This window comes from Lethenteron reissneri, chromosome 24, assembly GCF_015708825.2.
Source record: "Lethenteron reissneri isolate LAM-NWPU_2019-01 chromosome 24, ASM1570882v1, whole genome shotgun sequence".
Taxonomy (NCBI): Eukaryota; Metazoa; Chordata; class Hyperoartia; order Petromyzontiformes; family Petromyzontidae; genus Lethenteron; species Lethenteron reissneri.
The window spans coordinates 193,857-206,910 of NC_083802.1; the positions used below are offsets into that span (position 1 = coordinate 193,857).

At 53.2% G+C, this 13,054-nt stretch overlaps 1 protein-coding gene across 2 annotated transcripts; it reads right to left on the reverse strand.

The window, feature by feature from the left end:
* Window positions 1-425: 425 nt before the first annotated feature.
* LOC133346371 (tetraspanin-1-like) lies at window positions 426-12,320 on the reverse strand. 2 transcript variants are annotated; one of them, XR_009755553.1, is made up of 8 exons: window positions 12,246-12,320; window positions 11,298-11,498; window positions 10,653-10,727; window positions 8,599-8,706; window positions 6,265-6,612; window positions 5,293-5,376; window positions 2,421-2,576; window positions 426-2,377 (listed from the first exon to the last, which is right to left on the reverse strand). XR_009755553.1 is itself a non-coding variant. In XM_061557871.1 (7 exons), exons 1-7 carry the CDS (start codon window positions 12,300-12,302, stop codon window positions 2,523-2,525), a joined length of 927 nt encoding a protein of 308 aa, XP_061413855.1. In that variant the 5' UTR covers window positions 12,303-12,320; the 3' UTR covers window positions 426-2,522. The 2 variants fall into 2 exon arrangements, 1 of the variants encoding a protein (XP_061413855.1); XM_061557871.1 differs by having other exon boundaries at window positions 426-2,576.
* Between the last annotated feature and the right edge of the window lie 734 nt (window positions 12,321-13,054).

The window sequence follows — 13,054 nt, forward strand, 5'->3', positions numbered from 1 at the left end:
ATCAGTCTGCTAGAGGCTACACGGGGGATCTTTGTCTTTATCTCCTTCATAGGTGCTGCTGCTACTCTCTAACAGCACTTGCCCCATCAATCTGCTAGAGGCTACACGGGGGACCTTTATCTTTATCTCCTTCATAGGTGCTGCTGCTACTCGCTACAGCACTTGCCCCGACAGTCTGCTAGAGGCTACACGGTGGATCTTTGTCTTTGGATGAGACGGACGACCACGAAGGTCGGTGGAGCTCGTTGAGTGACCCCCCCCACCCCCCCTTCTTTTAGAGGGGGGGGGGGGGAGGAGGGGGGGGGGTCGCTTAATGTCACAGCTCCCGACTCGGGTGAGGGGGGGGGGCAGAGGGGGTCCAAAGTAGGGGGGGGGGCAGAGGGGGGGGGGGAAGAGGGGGCTGTCCCCCCATCCCCCCCCCCCAGGCCAAATCCCGCAGCAGTCATCATCACGATGTTGAGGTTGTAGTCACCGGCGAAACGTCGCTCTCAAATTGTAAATGTCTCCAACACGCAATCCGTGGAGTTCACGGGCCGCGTTCTGTCTTTACGCGACACAAACTCCCTAAACAACGATTTTTGACACCCCCCCCTCAAATGACGTCACAAAGCTCTGCCCCCCCCCCCTCCTGAAAATAAAACATGCTTCAAATCGCTTTAAACTATTGTCATTGTAGTGCGTATTTAATGTGGCGATGCACTCTGATGTTGTAGGAGTGCTGTTATAACAATTAGTGTTGTTATAACAATTCTATATTTATTTAAACTTGCGAATTTTTACGTGACGTCACATTTCTCAAACCCTACCCCCCCCTCGTCACACATCGTCACAAATGTCTGACCGTCCCCCCCCACCAGGTACGTGACGTCATTTATGGACGGCCCCTAACCCCCCCAGCCCCCCTAAAAAAAAACACCTCTAATGGATATTGGTGGCAAAAGCCTCCTGCTACTGCTGCTACTACGTGTTAAAATCCACGGCAAAAAAACCATGGCACACCCCCAAGGGGTCGAGATGGGACTCCGGGACACTGAGCTCCATCTACCAGACCCACCCCTGGGCTAAAGTGACTCGAAATTGGAGTGTGATGATGGGGGGGGGGGGGGGTACATTTGTGTTTACGTATTTGCATTACCGCGTCAAACCCACGCGGTTTGACCCCGTGTTCTTGTCCAGGGAAATTGAGTTTGTTTGTGTTTCTCCGGCGTGATGGGACTTTGTAGGATTCAGGGCACGGGGTGACCAAGACGGTCTGAATTGGTCTGTAATAAGGTGTGTAGAAGTAGTGTATAGTGTAGTGCATAGTGTAGTGTATAGTGTAGTGTATAGTGTAGTGTATAGTTGAGCGTATAGTGTAGTGTAGTATTGTAGTGTAGTAATGTAGTGTATAGTGTAGTGTAGTATTGTAGTGTATAGTGCATAGTGTAGTGTATAGTGTAGTGTATAGCATGAACGTTGATATTTATAAGGCCACGGGATGACCAATAAATTCAGAATTGCTCTGTAATAAGGTAGAGGAGCACTTATAAGGGGTTTCCAGGTGTGGTGGTATATCTCGATATGCAAACTATAGTCATAGTCAGCGTTGCCCCACCTCCACCTCCCCCCCCCCAAGGTGGCAGGGTGTCATTTGCATTTGACCTTGGCAAGAATTTAAAAACAAATTGGAGGTGCAATGTGCAAAAACTAACAATAAAAACATTATTAAGAAAAAAAATGCGACGGCAAAAATGGCATTTCATAAAACGCGGGAGTTGTCTCAAGAGAGGAGAGAGAAAACAAATATTTAAAGTTGTTGTTGTTGTTGTAACATCTTTAAACAACACCGACAATTCACGGGTGCCCTGAGGTTTTAAGTGTTGGCGCGCAATCTTACCACGGGTGCGCACTGTACCGCAGTGTGTACTGTAGTACAGTGCGCACTGTATGTACTGTAGTACAGTGCACACTGTAGCATTGTATGTACTGTGGTACAGTGCATACCGTGGCATTGTAGGTGTGTGGGGAGATGTGTGGTGAGATGTGTGGTGAGCGGTGGTGTAGCAACCCGGGATCGATTCCCACTCACGGCCAACAACACCCAGTGACGATTATCTGAACCGGTTCTGGGCCTCCCCTAGTTCGACTCAGCCTCAAATGAGTACCTGGTGCGGTGTGTGGTAAACATCGCCACTGGGGAGACAAAGGCGGCCGGGCGTGGTGCTGGCCACCCACCCCCTCGTGTGCCGTGCCGGCCTTCGTAAGTGCTCGCGAACAGCACTTGCCCCGACAGTCTGTTAGAGGCTACACGGGGGATCTTTGGTGTGGTGTGTGCAGTGTGGGTGTGTGGTGCGGTGCGGTGCAGTGTGCAGTGTGGATGTGTGGTGTGGTGTGTGCAGTGTGGGTGTGTGGTGCGGTGTGCAGTGTGGATGTGTGGTGTGGTGTGGGTGTGTGGTGCGGTGTGCAGTGTGGGTGTGTGGTACGGTGCGGTGTGGGTGTGTGGTGTGGGTGTGTGGTGTGTGGTGCGGTGCGGTGTGTGGTGATCAATGCTTGTCCACTTGACAGTACAGTATAAGCGCTACAATCATGGCAGCCAGCTGTTGGAAAAAACAACCACACACAGACACACACACAAACAGGCACACACAAGCACACACGCACACACAGAGGAATAGCAACGAATTAGTTTCATTCTAAATCATCATCACAGTCCTCTCTCCATCTCATTCCATGTCCCCTTCTCTTGTTCTCCTCGTTCCCAATCCTCTCTCTCTCTGTCACCCTCTCTCTGTCACCCTTCCTCTGTCACCATCTCTCTGTCACCATCTCTCTGTCACCCTCTCTGTGTCACCCTCTCTCTGTCACCCTCTCTCTGTCACCCTCTCTCTGTCACCCTCTCTCTGTCACCCTCTCTCTGTCACCCTCTCTCTGTCACCCTCTCTCTGTCACCCTCTCTGTGTCACCCTCTCTGTGTCACCCTCTCTGTGTCACCCTCCTCTCTGTCACCCTCTCTCTGTCACCCTCTCTCTGTCACCCTCTCTCTGTCACCCTCTCTCTGTCACCCTCTCTCTGTCACCCTCTCTCTGTCACCCTCTCTGTCACCCTCTCTGTCACCCTCTCTCTGTCACCCTCTCTCTGTCACCCTCTCTCTGTCACCCTCTCTCTGTCACCCTCTCTCTGTCACCCTCTCTCTGTCACCCTCTCTCTGTCACCCTCTCTCTGTCACCCTCTCTCTGTCACCCTCTCTCTGTCACCCTCTCTCTGTCACCCTCTCTCTGTCACCCTCTCTCTGTCACCCTCTCTCTGTCACCCTCTCTCTGTCACCCTCTCTCTGTCACCCTCTCTCTGTCACCCTCTCTCTGTCACCCTCTCTCTGTCACCCTCTCTCTGTCACCCTCTCTCTGTCACCCTCTCTCTGTCACCCTCTCTCTGTCACCCTCTCTCTGTCACCCTCTCTCTGTCACCCTCTCTCTGTCACCTCTCTCTGTCACCCTCTCTCTGTCACCCTCTCTCTGTCACCCTCTCTCTGTCACCCTCTCTCTGTCACCCTCTCTCTGTCACCCTCTCTCTGTCACCCTCTCTCTGCACCTCTCTCTGTCACCCTCTCTCTGTCACCCTCTCTCTGTCACCCTCTCTCTGTCACCCTCTCTCTGTCACCCTCTCTCTGTCACCCTCTCTCTGTCACCCTCTCTCTGTCACCCTCTCTCTGTCTCTCCTTCGGTCCTTCTCCCTCCTCGCATCCCTCCATTGCAAACAATTTCCCCTGCACATTGAGCACCACTGCCCGTAGACTCAACACTGCACCATAGACTCAACACTGCCCATAGACTCAACACTGCCCATAGACTCAACACTGCACCATAGACTCAACACTGCCCGTAGACTCAACACTGCACCATAGACTCACACTGCACCATAGACTCAACACTGCCCATAGACTCAACACTGCACCATAGACTCAACACTGCACCATAGACTCAACACTGCCCGTAGACTCAACACTGCACCATAGACTCAACACTGCACCATAGACTCAACACTGCACCATAGACTCAACACTGCCCTTAGACTCAACACTGCCCGTAGACTCAACACTGCCCGTAGACTCAACACTGCACCATAGACTCAACACTGCACCATAGACTCAACACTGCACCATAGACTCAACACTGCACCATAGACTCAACACTGCACCATAGACTCAACACTGCACCATAGACTCAACACTGCACCATAGACTCAACACTGCACCATAGACTCAACACTGCACCATAGACTCAACACTGCCCATAGACTCAACACAGCCCATAGACTCAACACTGCACCATAGACTCAACACTGCACCATAGACTCAACACTGCCCGTAGACTCAACACTGCACCATAGACTCAACACTGCACCATAGACTCAACACTGCACCATAGACTCAACACTGCACTATAGACTCAACACTGCCCACAGACTCAGCACTGCCCACAGACTCAACACTGCACCATAGACTCAACACTGCACCATAGACTCAACACTGCCCATAGACTCAACACAGCCCATAGACTCAACACTGCACCATAGACTCAACACTGCCCATAGACTCAACACAGCCCATAGACTCAACACTGCACCATAGACTCAACACAGCCCATAGACTCAACACTGCACCATAGACTCAACACTGCCCATAGACTCAACACTGCACCATAGACTCAACACTGCACCACAGACTCAACACTGCACCATAGACTCAACACTGCCCATAGACTCAGCACTGCCCCTGGTACATGAATCAGTCCCCCCTCCTTCACCTCCTCTTCTCCATCGCCCGCTCCCTCCTCCCTCTGCACCTCCCCATCGCCCCTCCACTCCTTCCCGTCCCTCCCCTACAGCCCCTCTCGTCACCCCCTAAGCCCCCCCCCCTCCATCGCCGCTCTCCTCACTCATTCCCCAATCGCCTTTTGTGGCACTACCGCCTGCCTCCCCGTCAACTTCACCACCGTTCCACTCTGTGACCACCGTTCTGTCAGCTACGCCACTGAGCGCCCTCCCGAAAGCCATAAAGCTAGCAGCACTTTGTAGAGAAACCACCAGAGACTTGACACTCCATTGCCCCACAACCCACAACCCCTGCCATAGGAATGTGGATTTTCCACCGATGGCCCTGTAGGGCTGTTGAACAGGAGATGAGCATCAACAATTACCCGGTGACCCAGTGACCCGGTGCCCTGGTTACCAAGTGGCCAAGTTACCCAGTGACCCGTTGACCCAGTTACCCAGTGAACTGGGGACCCAGCAAGTGACCCGGTGACCTCCTCTGACCTCAAGTCCGCAGGTGCCTGCAGCGATGCCTCCAATGATGTAGGCGTTCTTCTCAAAGAGGTACTTCAGCTGATCGTAGCAACCCTACAGACACGCGAACACAAAGATAAAGATATCCCCCCGTATAGCCTGCAACGGACTGTTGGGGCAAGTGCTGTTAGCGAGTAGCAGCAACCTACGAAGGCCGCACACCAGGTACTCATTTGAGGCTGAGTCAACCTAGGGGGAGGCCCCGGACCGGGGGGGGGGGGGGTCACTGTGGAATGTTTTGGTGACCACAAATAGTGTACAACGGCCAAAACTGTTCCAGTTAAAGAATAACTAATTGGGGGGGAGGGGGGGGAGAAAATACCTACATAGACGCAAGTTTAGTCGGCATGCGTGGTGTCCATCTGCCCCATAAACCCGCTACGATTGTGCACAAGTAGCACTTGCTCTGCGTGATGCCGCCTCTCCCGTCACGGTCAAAGACACAACAACAACAACACAAACCCCCAGTGGCTCTTCGTCTGCTTTGAAATGTTTACCAGACCCCCCCCCCTCGTCCGATCCTAATTCCTGGATAAGGGACCCCCCCCCCGTCCGATCCTAATACCTGGATAAGGGACCCCACCTGGCCGATCCAAATGCCTGGAAAAGGGACCCCCCCCCTGTCCGAACCTAATGCCTGGATAAGGGACCCCCCCTGCCCGATCCTAATGCCTGGATAAGGGACCCCCCCCTGTCCGATCCTAATACCTGGATAAGGGACCCCCCCCCGCCCGATCCTAATACCTGGATAAGAGACCCCCCCCGCCCGATCCTAATACCTGGATAAGGGACCCCCCCCGCCCGATCCTAATACCTGGATAAGGGACCCCCCCCGCCTGATCCTAATACCTGGATAAGGGACCCCCCCCCGTTCGATCCTAATACCTGGATAAGGGACCCCCCCCGCCCCCTCATTGCAAGAGGCCTTGCCCTGCCACTCACCGTGCGGTAGGGGTTGCTGCAGGTGCCGCTGGTCGAGGATGACGAGGAGAAGGTGGTGTTGGCGCTGGAGGGGACGGAGGAGGTGGAATTGAAGGTGCCCGCCAGGGTGGAGTTCAAGGTGGTGGCGGAGGAGGAGGTGGTGGGGGAGGAGGAGGAGGTGGAGGCGGGGGAGGAGGAGGTCGCGTTGAAGGAGGTGGAGTTGGAGGCGGTGGAGAAGATGGTGGAGGCGGCAGTCGGTGACAAGGTGAGGTTGTAGGAGGGGCAGCATAGTGTCGGGTACAAATTGTACCCCGGGCTGAATTTCGAGCCATCGAAGTCCGTGTAGTTGGTGAAGCCGCAGCATTGGAACTGGCGAAGGAAGAAAAAAAAACCTTTAATAGTTGATATTGGTCGCGAAAGCCTACGTGTTAAACTGAAACAAGAGGCGTTGAAATTAAGCCACCAGCACGCGCGCGCGTGTGTGTATGTGTGTACCATGCGTGTGGGGAGCGGTAGGGTAGTGGTTAGCGCGCCACTAGGGAGACAAAGGTGGTCGCGCGCGGTGCTGGCCACGCAACCCAACCTCGTGTGCTGTGCCGGCCTTCATAGGTGCTCGCTAACAGCACTTGCCCCAACAGTCAGTCAAAGGCTACACGGGGGATCTTTGTCTTTGTACAATGCGTGTGGGGAGCGGTGGCGTAGCGGTTAGTGGCGCTGCGCTACGAACCCGGCGTGCCGAGTTCGATTCTCGCTCATAGCCAACACCGGTGACGGTTATCTGAACCGGTCCTGGGCCTCCCCCAGGTCGACTCAGCCTCAAATGAGTACCTTGTGTAGCGGTGTGTAGTAAACATCGTGTACCGTTCCGGCCATCATAGGTGCTTGCCAACAGCACTTGTCCTAACAGTCTGTTAAAGGCTATACAGGGGATCTTTATCCTTATATGGTGGTGAGATGTTAACTGCCTCGCCTGGTTTACAGGATGTCGTGGGTTCGATCCCAACCTTGACGTCTGCTGCTGTATATTTGTAGTTTGCGTGTTTCTTATCACCATCACAGTGGCTAGGAGATGTTGACTACCTCGCCTGGTATGCAGGAGGTCGTGGGTTCGATCCCAACCCTGACGCCTGCTGCTGTAGATTTGGAGTTTGCGTGTCTCTATCCCCGTGGTCGTGTGGATTTTTCTCCAGGGTCCTCTGGTTTTTCCTCCACGTTTAGAATCAACTTGTTTTAGACTATTTGGCTGCTGCTATACATGTCCACGTGATGATGACGTTAAGCCACTGCATTGAGCTGTCGTTTGTGATAGCCAGTGTCGCTGCTGAAAATCATCTACACGGCTCAGTGGGGGCCTTAACTTGTTCAATTAAAAAAATAGTTTTAGTTGAAATAGTTAATGTTACGCGTCGTGTAGGCAAGTGATGCGTACAAGCAGAATTATGGATACGCTTTTACAAATCCGAGAGACAATGACAACAGCAGCAGCAGCAGCTGCTGTTTGCCAGTAAGTGGCGATGACACCACCACAGCGCTCGTGCCAGGCTAGGTGCAGACCCAGGTAGTGCCGTGGGGTTGGCTGCTGTGCCAGGCTAGGTGCAGCAGGAGGTCACGGGACAGACCCAGGTAGTGCCGTGGGGTTGACTGCTGTGCCAGGCTAGATGCAGGAGGTCACGGGACAGACCCAGGTGGTGCCGTGGGGTTGGCTGCTGTGCCAGGCTAGGTGCAGCAGGAGGTCACGGGACAGACCCAGCAGGTGCCATGGGTTGACTGCTGTGCCAGGCTAGGTGCAGCAGGAGGTCACGGGACAGACCCAGCAGGTGCCATGGATTGGCTGCTGTGCCAGGCTAGGTGCAGGAGGAGATCACGGCACAGACCCAGGTGGTGCCGTGGGGTTGACTGCTGCTGTGCCAGGCTAGGTGCAGGAGGAGGTCACGGGACAGACCCAGGTGGTGCCATGGGGTTGACTGACTTGAGAAGACTCGGCAGAGGCAGCAAGCAGCACACCCCAGACAAAAGACAAAGATCCCCCGTGTAGCCTCTAACAGACTGTCGGGGCAAGGGCTGTGAGCGAGCACCTATGAAGGCCAACACGGCACACGAGGGGGTGGGTGGCCAACACCACGCCTGACCGCATTTTGGTCTCCCCAGTGGCGATGTTTACTACACACCGCACCAGGTACTCATTTGAGGCTGAGTCGACCTAGGGGAGGCCCAGGACCGGTTCAGATAATCGTCACCGGTGTTTGCCGTGAGCGGGGATCCAACCCGGGTTTGTCGCGCAGCGTAGCGCTGACCGCTACATCACCGCTCTCCGCACACACACAAACACACCCAGACACACAGAGAGACACACACCTTCTGCATGATGGCGTTCCACGCGTCGGTGACGACCTGCTTGGTACCCGGTTGCCCGTAGTCTTCCTTGATGCTCTTCACGGCTTGCCCTTGCAGCAGGCTCGCCACCTGCACCCGCCCCGAGCCACGCCGCGCCAGGGTTAGACCTCTGCCCGTCGCTCATCCGACCGCCGCGTGCGTCCGCCCCGAACCCCAGTTCGACGCTCGAAAAACACCCCGGAAGAGCCACCGTGGCGCGTTGTTTTTTTTAATCGCCATCGAAGGCTGCTCACGGGTCTACAGGCCCCGTGCAACGAACCGCACCGCCCACCGCACCAGACGCGGGTGGACGTAGAAGCCACCGACCCTCCTGACGGCGGCCATCGGTGCCACGAGCGCGGTCGTCAAGCGATGATGATTTTGGTCGTCAAGCGATGATGATTTGGTCGTCAAGCGAGATTTTGGTCGTCAAGCGATGATGATTTTGGTCGTCAAGCGATGATGATTTTGGTCGTCAAGCGATGATGATTTTGGTCGTCAAGCGATGATGATTTTGGTCGTCAAGCGATGATGATTTTGGTCGTCAAGCGATGATGATTTTGGTCGTCAAGCGATGAGATGGAGTTTTGGTCGTCAAGCGATGATGATTTTGGTCGTCAAGCGATGATGATTTTGGTCGTCAAGCGATGATGATTTTGGTCGTCAAGCGATGATGATTTTGGTCGTCAAGCGATGATGATTTTGGTCGTCAAGCGATGATGATTTTGGTCGTCAAGCGATGATGATTTTGGTCGTCAAGCGATGATGATTTTGGTGGTCAAGCGATGATGATTTTGGTGGTCAAGCGATGATGATTTTGGTGGTCAAGCGATGATGATTTTGGTGGTCAAGCGATGATGATTTTGGTGGTCAAGCGATGATGATTTTGGTGGTCAAGCGATGATGATTTTGGTGGTCAAGCGATGATGATTTTGGTGGTCAAGCGATGATGATTTTGGTGGTCAGCGATGATGATTTGGCTGGTACGATGTGCTTGGTGAGTCAAGCGATGATGATTTTGGTGGTCAAGCGATGATGATTTTGGTGGTCAAGCGATGATGATTTTGGTGGTCAAGCGATGATGATTTTGGTGGTCAAGCGATGATGATTTTGGTGGTCAAGCGATGATGATTTTGGTGTCAAGCGATGATGATTTTGGTGGTCAAGCGATGATGATTTTGGTGTGTCAAGCGATGATGATTTTGGTGGTTCAAGCGATGATGATTTTGGTGGTCAAGCGATGATGATTTTGGTGGTCAAGCGATGATGATTTTGGTGGTCAAGCGATGATGATTTTGGTGGTCAAGCGATGATGATTTTGGTGGTCAAGCGATGATGTTTGGTGGTCAAGCGATGATGATTTTGGTGGTCAAGCGATGATGATTTTGGTGGTCAAGCGATGATGATTTTGGTGGTCAAGCGATGATGATTTTGGTGGTCAAGCGATGATGATTTTGGTGGTCAAGCGATGATGATTTTGGTGGTCAAGCGATGATGATTTTGGTGGTCAAGCGAGCGTAGGGAATGCACAGTCGAAAGTGAACCCCACTCTTTCACCCGGAAAAAAAAACGTACTTTATAATGTTTAAACAATGGATATTTAATACGTGAAGATACTAACAACATTATAAACGCTTAATGTTCGAAGAAGCGGTTAATCGATTAAATAATTAATTCATTAATTACTTTTACTGTACCTACAACGGCCCGTCGTTAACAGAATGGTCGGTAAGCGAACACATTGGGCTCTATAGAGGCACTACACTACTACACACTACACTATACACTACTATACACTACACATTGGGCTCTATGGAGGCCCGTCATTAAGCGATTTCTCGTTACCAGGGGTTCCACTCTATTTTAAATGTCTCAAGCGGCCACGCAGTTGATTTTGTCGCCATCGCCGCTGCATCGTGCCACAATATGAAGCAAGCGAACGCGGTCGGCTGCTGAAGAGCAGGTAACCACGGTAACAGGAGAGCAGGTAACCACGGCAACAGGAGAGCAGGTAACAACGGCAAAAAATGTCGCACCAGGGAGCCGTAGAGCAGAGCCGATATCCCGGCAGCCACCTCGGCGATGAAGATGATGAGCACGATGGTGAAGAACTGCGCGCGACATCACCGGAAACATCGTCAACATCGTCGTCAACGTCGTGGTCAACGTCGTGGTCAACGTCGTCATCAACGTCGTCATCAACGTCGTCGTCAACATCGAGGTCAACATCGAGGTCAACGTCGTTGTCAAGATCGTGGTCAACATCGTGGTCAACGTCGTGGTCAACGTCGTGGTCAACGTCGTGGTCAACGTCGTGGTCAACGTCGTGGTCAACGTCGTGGTCAACATCGTCGTCAACATCGTCGTCAACATCGTCGTCAACATCGTCTTCAGCGAGGTAGTCAACATCTCCGAGCCACCATGATGATGAGAGAGAGACACGCAAACTCCAAATATACAGCAGCAGGCGTCGTCAAGGTCAGGATCGAACCCACGTCCTCCTGTACACCAGACGAGGTAGTCAACATCTCCTAGCCACCGTGATGATGAGAAAGAGAGAGAGACGCAAACTCCAAATATACAGCAGCAGCAGGCGTCGTCAGGGTTAGCATCGAACCCACGACCTCCTGCGTACCGGGGCGAGGCAGTTAACCCCCCCCACACCCCACGCCCCAGCTGACCGTCATGAGCATGCACTTGCTCTCCTTGCAGGCGGCGGCGCATCCCAGGAAGCCAAGCAGGATGAGCAGCCCGCCGGCCGCGATGCAGAAGTAGCCGACGTTCACGAAGTGGACGGCCAGGTCGGGCCCCAGGATGCGCGTGAACGAACTTCCGTCGACCTTGATCCAGACGCCGGCTCCCAGCAGGAGGCTTCCGCCGAGCTGACGGGGGAAAAGTTTTCAAGTTTTCAAGTTTTCAAGTTTCATCTGTTAGGTAGAATAGCCCTGTGAGCCATTCGGCTCTTGAATCGGGTGCAACCGCAACAACAAAAAACAAAAACCTGAACAAAAAAAACATCTTAAAGTGACTATGTGACTGAGTGCAAACAGAAAATTCAAGAAAAGACAGCAAAATATTGCAGAAAAAGCACCGTACACCAACGCTGTTTGCAAAAAATCCCAGTGGGATGCAAGTCAAACAACAACAACAACAACCACAAGACAACTTCGATTAAGGCCATCAGTCCAACTCTGTACTACAACAAACAAACATGGCTAAATCAATACACTTTTCGAAATCACCAAAATAAAGCCATGAAAGCAATGTACCAGTGATCATAGCAACTGTGACCGAATTTTCACAATAAACGACGTAAACAACATGTACCACCAGAACCCTGCAGCCATAGCTGGCTGCATGAGTCACTCCACAACAGCAGGAGCATCAGTCGGAGTATTATAAGGTTTCAATGCACCTTTAAGATCAGCACACTAAATCGAAAAGGGGGGTGGGGGTGCGAGCGCGAAACGTCTGAACTGGAGTTCTTCACGCGACGACGGCGGCGGCGGCGGCTTAAGTGCTCCGTGGGTAGAGATCGGCGCTGGGGGGTAGGGGGACAGCGGTGTCAGCGGTACGGGGGGGGGGGGGGGGGGGGAGTTTGTTGTTGTTGCGGGCGACCTCGCACTTACAAACACGATAACGTTGAAGAAGATCATCATCCCGCGGAGGAACTTGTAGCAGCTCATGGCGGTCGGTCGGTCGGTCGGTTTTGGTGGTGGCTGTTTGTGGGCGCGCTCGCCGGCTTGTCTCGCTCGCCTCGCTCACCTGCGCAGGGACACAACGGACGTTGATGACCCACGAACCCGAAACCGCAGCAGTGGTGGCAGGCGGCGGCGTTGTGCCACGGTCGCGTGGCAGGCGAGGGGAGTTCACGTAACTGACACGTTGGCCCGCGCTTACTTTGTGCTTTCGATGATTAACAAGAACCACAGGTTTAAAGCTTCAGAACCGCCCGAGCAGAAACGCAATCATTCATCTTGAGCCCATTGTGTGGGAGAGTTGGTATTCAGAGGGAGGGGGCTCTGAACCGTTGGACAAACAGTGTCGTTGATTATTGTTCGTGAATTTGCTGTGAACGCGACGTCTCGCAGAAGACAAACCCCCCCCCGTATGGCCGTGCCAGACTGTCGGGGCAAGTGCTGTTAGCGATTAGCAGCAGCACCTATGAAGGAGCAAAGCACTTGCCCCAACAGTCTGTTTAGAGACTACACGGGGGATCTTTATCTTTGTCTCCTTCATAGGCGCTGCTGCCACTCGCTAACAGCACTTGCCCCGACAGTCCGTTAGAGGCTACACGGGGGATCTTTATCTTTGTCTCCTTCATAGGCGCTGCTGCCACTCGCTAACAGCACTTGCCCCGACAGTCCGTTAGATGCTACACGGGGGACCTTTGTCTTTGTCTCCTTCATAGGCGCTGCTGCTGCTACTCGCTAACAGC

Coding starts and splice junctions, on each gene's coding strand:
- LOC133346371 (XM_061557871.1), bottom strand. CDS start 12,302: ATGAGCTGCTACAAGTTCCTCCGCGGGATGATGATCTTCTTCAACGTT. Junction 11,499..12,245: donor TCTTCAACGTTATCGTGTTT/GTAAGTGCGAGG, acceptor TTCCCCCGTCAG/CTCGGCGGAAGCCTCCTGCT. Junction 10,728..11,297: donor GCAAGTGCATGCTCATGACG/GTCAGCTGGGGC, acceptor TGTCGCGCGCAG/TTCTTCACCATCGTGCTCAT.